At 58.0% G+C, this 11,930-nt stretch overlaps 1 protein-coding gene across 3 annotated transcripts in view; it reads right to left on the bottom strand.

The window, feature by feature from the left end:
- TRPM2 (transient receptor potential cation channel subfamily M member 2) overlaps positions 1-10,573 on the bottom strand; it is a 46,210-nt gene extending 35,637 nt beyond the window's left edge. Inside the window, exons 1-5 of one of the 3 annotated variants that reach the window (XM_019745729.3) lie at positions 9,685-9,818; positions 6,620-6,856; positions 5,779-5,867; positions 1,865-2,030; positions 415-595 (exon numbers count right to left, since the gene is read on the bottom strand). In XM_019745729.3, coding sequence (XP_019601288.3) covers positions 415-595; positions 1,865-2,030; positions 5,779-5,867; positions 6,620-6,763 — 580 coding nt within the window. In that variant the 5' untranslated portion in view covers positions 6,764-6,856; positions 9,685-9,818. Of the gene's footprint in view, positions 1-414; positions 596-1,864; positions 2,031-5,778; positions 5,868-6,619; positions 6,857-9,684; positions 9,819-10,246; positions 10,386-10,433 lie in introns of those variants that run through there. The other 2 variants (XM_019745725.3, XM_019745731.3) reach the window with 2 other exon arrangements.
- Between the last annotated feature and the right edge of the window lie 1,357 nt (positions 10,574-11,930).

The raw sequence follows: 11,930 nt of genomic DNA on the forward strand, positions 1-11,930 counted from the left end.
TCAGGAGCTTCCAATCCCACGGTCAACTGTCACACACAGGTTTTTGCAGGAAGCCACACCTGACTGTCTTCCTGTTGCAGCTGCAGGAGCCCAGGAGCCCACCTGAGCAAGGAGGCGTAGGGACAGGGTCTACGGGCCATGAGCAGCCCAGTGGCAGCAGTAGGACGTGGAAGAAGGCGCTTCGGGCAGGCAAGGTTGGGGAGTCTGACCAGATGCTTCTCTGCTCGGCTGAGGGTGGCCTCGAGGCCAACCAGTCATAACATTCCAACTCTGCCTCACAGGGACCCACTCGCCCAGTGCTTCCTACGCAGCCTGCACATTGCTCCCAGGTCCCGGTGACCTGGGCCTCGTGTCCCTCGCCCACCCCTGACACACCTGTGGTCTGGGCCACCTGGACCCTCCCCCGCGACACACCTGTGGTCTGGGCCACCTTGATCAGGCCTCTGCGGAAGATGCTCTTCAGCTGGGGCTTCATGTTAAAGTCCTTGGCCCCGCCCGTGACTGAGATGAGGAGGCTGGGGACGTCCAGGCCCCAGTGCTGGATCATGAGCTGGTAGATCACGCTGGAGGGGGTGTCCTGGGAGACCCGGACATACTGCAAGGGAGTCAGGGGACAGCAGAGGAGCCCCCGTGTCAGGGCAGCCCAGACGGCCCCCAGAACCCCACCCAGCCGGGCGGGGCGATGCCTCACAGGACACCCTGGGTCTAGGTGCACGGAGTACAGGTGACAGTGCCCAGGCAGGATGTGGATAAAGAGAAGAGGGAGGGGAAGGCCGGAGACAGCCCCTCTTCCTCACACCCCGGCCTAGCTCCCAGCCACAGCACTGCCCGCTCGCCCGCTCCACTTCAGGAGCAGCCCAGCCTGACGCCCCCGTCTGCTCCCAGTCTCGCCGTAAGGGCTGCGCTGCCATTGTCTCCTCTGCTGTGGCACTGCACTCCTTCCTTGTCTCCTTCACCCAGTGCCGCCTCCCTCTTGGGTCCCCATCCTGGGTCCCCCCACTCTGGCCGTCACACGGGGGCAGTCGTCCTCAGCCTCTGGTCCAGACACTGCCCTCTGAGCCTCTTTCGTGTTACAGAAGACACCCCCCCAAACTCCTTGGGGACCCCTCGTCTCAGGAGAGAGACCCAGCCGGCATAGAATCGCCCTGCGAGCAGCTCAGACGGCCTGGACAGCACCTGACACGTGACGGCACTGATGCAGGTGGCTCTGGGGCCAGCATCCCCAGGACCCTCCTCGTTCCACCTCCTCAGGGACTCAGAGGAGTCGGGGGAAAGGCCACACCCAGCTGGTAAGAGGAGTGGGGGTTCCAGAAGCCCAGCACAGAAAGACGTGGCTCCACCAGACTCCATTCAGAGGCGGTGCCAAAGGGCTGTGACAGATCCTCCCGAAGCCTGGTTCAAATGCCGGGGGCGGGGCCCCCATTCAGCAGGTCTGGGTGAGGCCTGAGAATCTGCGTGGTGATGCTGAGCTCAGAGGCCCTGCTGGGACCCCACCCCGCACTGCCTGGCTACCCGGCATGGCTCTCCCCTTGGTCACCAGCCTCCGCGCTGGCCCCAAACCCCTTCCCACCACCTCACTGCCATTCCTGCAGCACCTGTGCCTGTGTCCTGTGTGTTCCCTGGCTCCTTCCCTGGCCCTGACAAAACGCCATCAGCCCCGCCCCGCCCTGCAGTATGCGAGGACACGGGCACGAGTGTCTCCTGCCAGCCCCGTGGAGCCCTGCCCGCCCCACCCTTTAGGCTGAAGGGGGCTCTGTGCCCCCAGGTTACAGCCAGCCTCCCATCCCCTCAGGAAGTCCCGCCACCGTGGGTCACCACTCGTGGGCTCTGGTCCACACTAAGCGACGGGGCGATGAAAACCCACCTTTCCCACCTTCTGGCCCAGGCCCGTGAAAACAATGTTGCCAAAGGCGTCCGTGGGCACCTCCTGGATGTGCTTTTTCGGGTCCCACTCATCCTGGGAGGCACGGGGCCTGATGGCCTCCTCCCGGTGCTGCTCGCGTGTGTAGCCACACTCGCATATCACCTTCCTGCAAAGACCCCTCGGTCACCACAGGCACCCAAGTGCCTGTCCTGCTCCCCACTGCGGGTGTCAGAGGCCAGTGGAGAGTCAGGTCTCGCACCCCCACCCGGCATGACAGGCACCGGCCACCGTGCCACTGGAGGCCACGTGGGGGCAGTAAGGAGGCACTCTGCCCAGCCACGCCAATCACACCTTGTTTAACTGGAAATCTAAGAATTCTTTAGATTCCTACTTTTTTTTAGCAATAAATGACCTACCTAGAAGACCAAAAAAAGTCTAAAACCAGATAAAACGGGAGCCAGACGATATCGGGGAAAGAAAACAGGTTTCCTGCTACTTTCCAAGTGGGTGATCTTAGGTGCATCTGAAACTCAGTTTCTCAACCGTTAAATGATGAAAAAAACACATCCCCTAGCCCCAGCTCCCCAGCCCTGCAAAATTCGTGAAAGTTAAACAAGGCTGGAGATAGAAAATAATTTACTCAATTATTTTGTTGATGCAAATTAACCATGCAGAGGACCAAGAATGATTAAGAGGCCACGTCCTGCCCCAAACCCAAGTACCCCTGGGCCCCTCAGCTGCCCTTTCCCCGCTCGCTCACAAAGTGGGTCCTTTGCTACATGTGTCTCCACTGCTCACGCAGCAGTTCCCGGGGCTGTGAGCACAGACCCGGCCCCTGCGGCCCCTCAGGCAGACACAGGCACTCTCAGACTTGCAGGGACTTTAGGGAACACCTCAATTTACGGTCCAAGGCAGGGAGGGAGGTCTCCAGGATGCGGGCCCCAGTTCTTGGTCTTGGCCCCAGGCTGCCTCAAATTTCCTCTTCTGTTTTTCTAACAGTCAGCCTACAACAGCTGCCTGCTTTCCTTCCTCTCTGGACCATCACCCTCTGATGAGGTTAGATCTTCAATCTATGTGGTGTTCCCAAGCCTGACACAATGCAGGAAGCTGTACTGAAACCACTGACCTAGAAATTAAACACAGAATTTGCTCCTGAACCTGCGACCTACATGGGCATAAACGGGAACACCTCCACAAACACCCGTGGGAGGAATGCGAGCTCCTGCAGTACCTTCTCCGCCATCCAGTCCCTTCCTGTGACGTGACAGAGCTGCTACAGGCTCTCTCTGTCTCACACACACATACTTCTCCACCGGTCCGGAGTTTAGAGGAAAGAACTGTCGGGTTTCAATGCCCCTAGAAACCAGATAACCTCAGTACGGTCTTCAAAATGTTTTTGAAACCAGTGATTCCTGTATGGGAAGCTTGTGTGTCCCAGGTTTCCTCTGAGGCCATTTTTATAAGTCTATTTGAAAACAACTAAGACTGGAGACCTCAATGCAAACTACTCAGCATATTGTCAGAACTCACAGTGGAACTGAAACTCTGATCATGCGTGAAGTATATTCAAGGTTACCGACATGAGGCTGTCAGCTGGAGCATGGTGGCAACTTCCTCTAACTCAAGGGTCTGTCCTAGGACCACTCAGTGGGAAATGAGGGCTCTCGTCTGAAGAGGAGCCAAGCCAGGCGTGAACCCCCACACATGCACAAGGCATTTTTAGGGACAACCCTTGGGGCGTCTCACAGGACCCCAGGAGCGACATTCTCGGGGTCCCACTTGATTCCTGTTGTAATAGTCTTCTATCTTGCCCGCAGAGGGCGTCCCTCCTCCCCTAGGATTCAGCAAATGTGAGCTGGATGCTGACTACGTGTCCAGCACAGGAAGCAATAAAGTGACTCTCCTTGCTCAGAGGTCACAGCTCAGAAAAGAGAACTACACTGAGTGTGGTAGGAGGGCGAGGTCACTCTCTGGGCAGCGGTCAAGGAGAGCTCCACTTGAGGTAGAGGTAGCGTCTGCAATAGCTTTGAAGGATAAGCAGGCGTTTCCCAGGTGACAAGAAGAAGTCCTGCGGGCTGCTGTGTGCTGCCGTAGACGGCCGTGAGCTTCCGTGGGCTGCCATGAGCTGCTGTGAGCAGCCAGCGGGTGACCAGTGACCCACTGCCTCAGCCGGGGGAGCGCAAGGCTCACAATACCAGCACGGGCCAGGGAGCTGTGTCCTACACAATTAGACTGAGAAACAACGGCTTGAACCGGAGTGGGGGGGGGAGGTGGAAGAAGGGGGGGAAGGAGAAGTCAGGGAAAGCATGGCCCATTTTGGCACAGCACAAACTAAAGTGTGACTAGAAGAGAAACGCAACTACAAATCTACAGTCTGTTCGTCTTCAAGGAACACCAACAAAGTAGCATTGTTGGGTCATAAAGTTGTTCTATTCTTAATTTCTTGAAGACCCTCCATGTTGTTTTCCACGGTGGCTGCACCAACCTGCAGTTGCACCAACAGTGCAGGACGGTCCCTTTTCTCCACGTCTGTCTTGTCAATGATGCCATTCTGCCAGGTGTGAGGTGACATCTCATTGGGGTTTTGAGTGCATTTCCCTGACGATTAGCGACATTGAGCATCTAGTGGCCATCTGTGTGTCTGCCTTGGAAAAGTGTTCAGGTCCTCTGCCCATTGTTTAATCAGCTTGTTTGTTTTTGCTGTTGAGCTGTACGCGTTCTTTATATGTTCTGGATGTTAGCCCCTCATCAGAGGTGCGTTTGCAAGTATCTTCTCCCATTTGGTTGGTGGCCTCTTTGTTTGTTGGTGGTTTCTTTTGCTGTGCAGACGCCTTTTAGTTTGATGTGCCCATTCATTTATTTTTTCTTTTACTTTCCTGTGAGACTGAGGTCCATAAGCTTAGTACCTATGTTTCGTATATACAATAGGATACGACTCAACCATAAAAAGATGAACTGTGACAATATGGATGGATCCTGAGAGTATCGTGCTAAGTGAAATAAATTCAGACAGAAAAGGACAAGAACCGTATGACTTCACTCATAGTGAGACAGAAAACAAAATGCAACAAACTAACAAACAAAACTAACAAACCCAAAATGCACAGATACAGACAACAGAACAGTAGTTACCAGAGAGGAAGGGGGTGGGGGGCGGACGAAGAGGGTAAAGGGGGTCAAATGGATGGTGACAGAAGAATGGACTTCGGGCAGTCAGCACACAACAGAGTATACAAATGTCATGTTATAACGCCGTACACCTGAAACTTATGTAATATCATTAACCAATATACTCAAAAAACTTAAAACGACTGGCGACGCCACTGAGGCTCACAGCTCAGGAACAGGAATGGGTGGCTTTCCTCCACAGCTGCCCGCAGGCTCCCCCAATTCATGGGCACCCCACTGGGGAGCCCGCAGCCCCAGAAGATGGTTCAGCACTTGGAGGCACAGTGGCCACTACTGCCCGTGGAGGCGGCCTTGGCGGCCCCACTGTCCCACAGGCTCCTGGGGGGACAGGCAGAGGCGATGCGGTGGGCCTTGGGGCAGGACAGGCCTGTCTCGACTTGGGGCCCTCCTCACTGAGGGGTCCAGGTTGCGGACGTCCCTGGGCCCTCCTCCCCCAGTCCTGGGGCCCACGACAGTCTGTTCCAGGGGGAAACAAGCTGCTCTCAAGGCCAGCTGCGTGAAGCCTGAACCAGTGGGTGGGTTCCAAGCACCGCTGTGCACCTACACCACGCACCGCAACTGCAAAGCAGGGTGGCTGAGACTCCTCCCCACGGCAAGCTCGTGGGGTAAATGGAATGCTCCCTGCAGCGCGGGCCTGTGCAGACTCGGGGTCTATCCCGGCGGAGGCCCTGGTCAATCTTGCTCTCACCAGCACTCCACGTGGGAACAGGGAAAGGGTCACTTACCCAGCATCAGACAGTTTGCAGCTTTCCACGAAGTACATGCATTCTTTCTTCTTGATATTTTCAGGAATCCATGAGCTGAGATTTTCTTGCTGAGGGTAAAAGAGGCACTGTGAGTCCCTCGGCAATGAAATCCAGTTCTCATCGCGGCACACCCCACATCTCTCTTAGACGCGTCCAGGGGCTTTCTTCAGAGAAGGGACACCTGAGCCCGCCCACGCAGGCTGAGGGTCACAGCCCCCTTGTGGAGGGCGCTCAGGTGTGGATTCAGGACAGTTTGAGGCAATGTGTGGGATCGCTTCCTCTGGGCCCTGTTTGAATGTGCACAACACTTCACAGTTTATATGTCAACACTGCCTTCCTGGGAACAACTCGGTGTGGTGAAAAGGCGGCAGAGAAGGGTCTGGACACCTGCCTTGGTCCTGGTGGGATGGCGGGCTGAGACACGCTCCTGCCCCCTGACACGGGACTGTGACATTCAGGCATGCCCGGTCCACAAAGCCGCGTCCAGGGCCTTCTGGGAAGCTGGCCCAGGACTTAGGCTGTGCTAGGGCCTTCCCAGTCAGAAAGGATGGGAAGTGATTACACAAAGATCAGGGATGACAGGTTTCCATGAGTCTGGCCCAGGACCAAGAACAGGAAGTGACTGTGAACCCACGGGCGGGGCAGGGGGGGCAGACATGGCCTCTACCATTCTCTCCCGTTCTCACTCCTCCAGGGCCTTCCTGGGATGCAGCCCCAGGACAGGACTCCCTGCCCAGCAGGAAACGCCCCTCCCTGTGGTCACTGGTCCCCATGAGGGTGCCAGGGGATCTGCCGCTGAGCCGCTGCCCCAGACGCCTACCTTCTCACAGCTGTTGACAACGTACTGCGACCTGTTCTTGTGCAGGCTGCTGCTGCTTCGCCAGAGGTTGGGGGCCGGGCCCAGGTCAGCCACCCTCCTGGGCTGCACCCCGAAGCCCTCCTCCTGCTTGGAGCCAGCTTTCATCAGGACTAAGGGCTCCAGGCGGTCTCCCGCCTCCCTCAGGACAGGCTTTGCTCGGGCTGGCTAGTTCCGGAAACACGTGGAGGGGGGTCGGGGCTGAAACAGATCAGAGGGGATGAGGCAGGTTCCTGTGTGCAGCCCCGCTGTCCGTCCGTCTGCAGAGCTCTGCCCCTGGCTGGGGCCCCGGGCCTTCTGGAAGCACAGCCACAGTCCCGGGCACCAGGCACCATTCTCAACGGTGACCACCTCAGCCACTGTGAAGGACCAGAGAAGCAGCTCCATCCCCACCCCTGCCACTCAGCCTGCAGCCGCCGCACCCAGGAGCTGGGGGCCATTGAGGCCAGTCACACGTGGCACGCACTCCACCACCCTCTCCATGCTTCCTCACATCTGCACTGCTTTCATTTTCCAAAAAGACCCCTCTCAGCACAAAGTAGGTTTCGGGGAGTGGCACAGCCCTGCACCCATGAGACAAGTCCCTACATGGACCCCTTTTCTCAAATCCTGTGTCCCCAGCCCAGATGCCACTGTGTCTATCACTGAGGCCGCCTGAGCATCATGACGAAACCCTCATTTACAAACCAGAAAAACAAATGAACGTGTGCAAATCCTGCTGCCTGCCCTGGAGCCATGATGCCTGCCATCACGTGTCATGATGTCACACCCAAGTCACTCCACAGTGTCACCCCAAGATGTCATCTACATGTCACCCCACAGTGACACCCCAAGATGTCATCCATGGAGTCACACTCCCCCACCAGGCGGCTCTGAAGGTGTGAAAGAGGGCCTCCTGGGGCAAGGGGCTCACAGGGTCTCACGTCCCATCCAGAGCCCCCTCCCAGCACACGAGGGTCACTCATGGACAGGCCTTTCCTTGCCCATTCATCCTGCTTCAATATGGGGTTGCTATGCTCTGGGGAGGGGTGGGGACCTGTCAGGAGTGAGGCACCCACCCAGCCCTTACCTGGCTTAGCTCAGTGCTAGGCACTTGCGGTTCAGTCACATGGTCGCTGACCTTAGGCAAATGCTCTCAGTGACACGCAGGCCGCTCACCTCTGCATCCTCGCTCCCTCCCTCCCCCTGTCCCATGGCCAGGCTCATGCCCAGACCCCAGACCTGCCCTCCCATGAAGGCACCTTGGTAAACAACACTGGTACCAGGAGTGGGTGCTGCTGTGACAAACCCCACAAATGTGGAAGTGGCTTTGGACCTGGGTGATGGGCAGAGGCTGGAAGAACTTGAAGGTGGTGTTGGAAAAAGCTCACGTTGTTATGGGTACAGTGCACAAGCCTGGGGGCATGCCTCCCTGCAACCAGATGTTTAAGGATGGGGGCCCCCAGAGCCTCGGGAGTATGACCTGGGCAGAGGACCACTGTGAGGGCAACGCCTAGCAGAGCTGTGGTGGGGGGTGGACAAGCCCAGACCCACAGAGCGTCCAGCATGCGATCCCAGCTGGGAGGAGCATCCGGTGGGCCTTAAGGTGTCAGGCTTGCCGGGACCAGGACCCCTGCCTCCTTCCCAGTGCCTCCCTGAGCAGTGGGGATTCTGTCCTACGCTTGTCCCATGTTGTATTTGGGAAGCACGTGGCTGGGCCGGTCTCACAGGTTCCCAGCTGAAGAGGCGTCGCCTCAGGAGGGATGTGCCCGAGTCCCACCCCTGTCTGATTTCAATGTGGCCTCGGGCTTTAGACTGTAGAGTGGATGCCGGGAGAGTGAAGCCCCTGGGGGTTGTTAGGATGAGTGCATGTGCTTTGCATTCGAGAAGGATGTGCATTTTGGGGGGGACAGAAGTAGAATGTATGGTCTGAATATGTTCCCCTAGAATTCATAACCCCCAAGGTGATGGTATTTGAAGGCGAGGCCTTTGGGAGAGAAGTCAGGAGGATGGGCCCTTCATGACTGGGATTCGTGCCCTTATAAAGGAGACCGCAGAGAGCTCCCTGCCACCTCTGCCATGTGACGTCACAAGCAGAAGTCTGAAACACAGAAGGGGCCTTCACCTGCCCTGCTGGCACCCTGAACTCAGACTTCCAGCCTCAGTAACTGTGAGAAACCAACTTCTGTTGTTTCCAGGTTCCTGCATTATAGGGACGGCAGGCTGAAAGACGCGACCCCTGGTGTAAACCATCCCCACCCTTGGCAAAAGACACCACGGCCAAACCAAATGAAATTCCTGGGCACAACTTTTTACGGCTGCCACAGGGATCCATAACCATGGGAGCTCACAAACAGGGGTTCCTCCTAACCCACCCACTCACCAGGAAATAGAGCAACGGACTTTAGATGCAGGTCTGGCAGAGGACACAGCAGCCAGATGCGGGTCTGGCAGGGGACACAGCAGCCAGGCGTGCACCCTCTACTTGTGTCAGCAGATAGCCGCTCCCTGCTGCCCCCTGCCGCTCCCGTCCCCTGTGTCTTCTGAACTGGCTGTGAAGGCACTTCCAGATTATAAACAGCTACACACCAGGAGCCAAGAAAGTAGCAGCTGACAGAAGTGGGCCCTGATTTTTGTGTGGGGTTCAGAGCAAGAGCCGGAGTCTGCTAAGTCTGATGTCTCCCAGTGGAGACTCTGCGCGGCAGGAGAGACGGTGCCCCCGCCCTGCCCTGTCGCAGCGCCCGCCCAGTCCCGCGCCCTGGCCTCCTCCCCCACCCACTGCACCGCAGCCCAACGCGTGCTCACTCCTGTGCCCACATCCCGACCCGTGAGCCTGCATTCACCCGAGTCCCAGCAGCGCCCTTGCTTGCGACCCTGCACCCGCAAGCGAGCCAGAGCCTACATCTTGCCATCCAGTGGCGCAAGCACACGAGCCCGCGCCCTTGGACCCCAGCGCCCGAACCGACCCCGCGCGCGCTCACACCCTGCACCCGGTCCTGCGACCTCGCTGCAGCATTCCGCTGTTGTCCACCCCCAGCCAGAGCGCGCACCTGCTCAGAGCGCCCCGCGCCGGTGTCACTCGCGCCGCTGCACAGGACGGCCGCCCTGGCCCTGCGGGGCTGCCTGCATCCCGTGCAAAGCGTGCGCCCCGTGCCGTCCCCCGCACTGCCCGCGTGGCCCGCAGCGCGCTCTGCGTCACCGCAGCCAGAAAGCAGCCGGAGAGCGCAGCCTGTGGCGTCCTGCGCCCGCGGAGAGAACCGAGGAGGAGCCGGGCAGGAGCCAGGCCTCCCCAGAGAACCCCAGACCGGCACTCATGTCGGTGTTTGCCTCCTGAGGGGCTAGTGGAGAATTTCTCGGTGAAACCCGCGGGGAAGGGGAGCAATGGAGTGGAGGAGCTGCCAGAGAGCAGGGCATGAGACCCAAATGGGCCTGGCGCTGGGTGAGCCACTCCGCCACCGGGCTTAGGACCCCTCCCCCACCTCCCGGAAAGACCCCTGCAGCTACCCTGACTCCACTACCGGCAGCACTGCCCTTCTCAGGAGGACTGGCAGAACTGACTTGACTCCTGAAAAGCTGACCGGCTTCCCCTAAAGGTCCACGCAGTTCTCTCACCCCACAAAGGCCGTCTGCCCTCTCCTTCCCCACTGCAGGCTCACAGCGCTCCACCGCCACTCCTGGGCCCTGCTCAAGTCCAGGCACGTGAAGAGTGTCCTGTGGCTTCTCGGATTTGGCCCAAGGGCTACTAGCTGACTCCTAACCGACCGGCCACCCTCTCATTTCCTCCCCAGGGCGCACTGACCTCGTGTCCAGAGTAGTCCTCTGGAAAGCCCCTCGCCTCCACCTGCCCTCAGAGAAGCCGCAGCTGTGCTGTGCGTCCACAGGCTGCGGATGTCCGGTCTCACTAGCCTGCCACCCGTGGGTCTCCGGCAGCTGTGGGGAAGGTGCCACAGCTTTATAGGGCAGCACTTAGTCGTTTATTCAAACACTTTGAGAGGCACAAAGTCAGGGCAGCCCCACTGCAGTCAGCAGCACAGAACTGAAGATGGGCAGCAGCGGGCGTCACAGGACGCAACAGCTGTCGCCTGCTGGGCCACACACTGCAGGGGCACAGCCCTCCACCATCCCCAGCTGCATTCTCAGAGCCCAAAAGCTAGCTCATGCCGGGTGGGTGCCCGCTGTGGGAGTGGGCTTGCTATGGCCACAACCCAGAGAGGGGTAAGACCCGCCAGTGTCAGCAGCTGCTTCAGACCCTCGTCCAGTGCACCTTCCCGGGCTGCCGTCTCATGTACTGTTTCCTCAGACGGCAATAATGGCAGAGCTGACCGACGTGCAGGTGCGGGCTGGCTTGTTCCCAGTGATCCCAGGTCCCCGTGGGAATGCCGTCTGAGGTGACGAGTTCAGGAGACAGGCTTTGGAAGAGGCATCTGTGCCCATGTCTCCCTGAGGGGCCCTCCCCTCCTAGAGAAGTGTCACTTGTTGCACAAGAAGGCCCAGTTCCGTCTACCAGGACAATTATGCAATTGCAAGAGCAATTATGAAATGTCCTTCCCATAAAATGGCATTTGACTGTAAAGCAGGAATGAAGCCCATTCTGGCCTTGAGGGAGGCTTGTTTCCAGCTCAGATAGACAATACACAGCAGAGGGCTTTTTCCCGGCATGGACATCGTGCCCAAGATATAAAGCCCATTGCTCTGGCAGCCAGAGGAAAACCGCAATCTGTGAGAAAGATGGCAGTCTGAGCACATGGCGTCAACACATTCTGGCCATGACTAACCCAGAGCAGCAAGGCTGTGGGCTCCTGGGGAAGGGGTGGCCTGGGGGTGCGGGGGTGGGGGGGGTGCCAGCATGCCAAAGTTACAGCGGGGCTGCAGACTTTCCTGTACGGGCCGGGCGGTAAACATTTCAGGTTTTACAGGCCCATGGTTTCTGTCCCAACTGCTCAACTCTGCCACTGCAGCCAGAAAGCAGCCATTGGCAAAATGTTAGTGGATGGATGTGGCTTTGTGCCAATAAAACTTGACAAAGTAGGCAGCGGTTGGGTCTCGCTGGTGGGCTGTGGTTGGCTGGCTCCTGGTCTCGAGAGAGCACCAAGAGATGTGGGCGTCATGCCTGGGGACACCGTTGTTTTTCTTCGTCCCTGAAGTCAACAGGTCATCTGATTCCAGAACCGTCTAATCCTAAAGCGCTGCCGGTAAAAAGTAAGTAAGAGCGATGGTGCTGCACAAGAGTGGAGACTGCAGACGCTCTCTTGGCTGCATGTCTGCTCTAACAGGTGGCACATTTCCATAGCGACTG

This window comes from Rhinolophus sinicus, chromosome 17 (assembly GCF_057876585.1).
Source record: "Rhinolophus sinicus isolate RSI-liver-muscle chromosome 17, RSI-T2T, whole genome shotgun sequence".
Taxonomy (NCBI): Eukaryota; Metazoa; Chordata; class Mammalia; order Chiroptera; family Rhinolophidae; genus Rhinolophus; species Rhinolophus sinicus.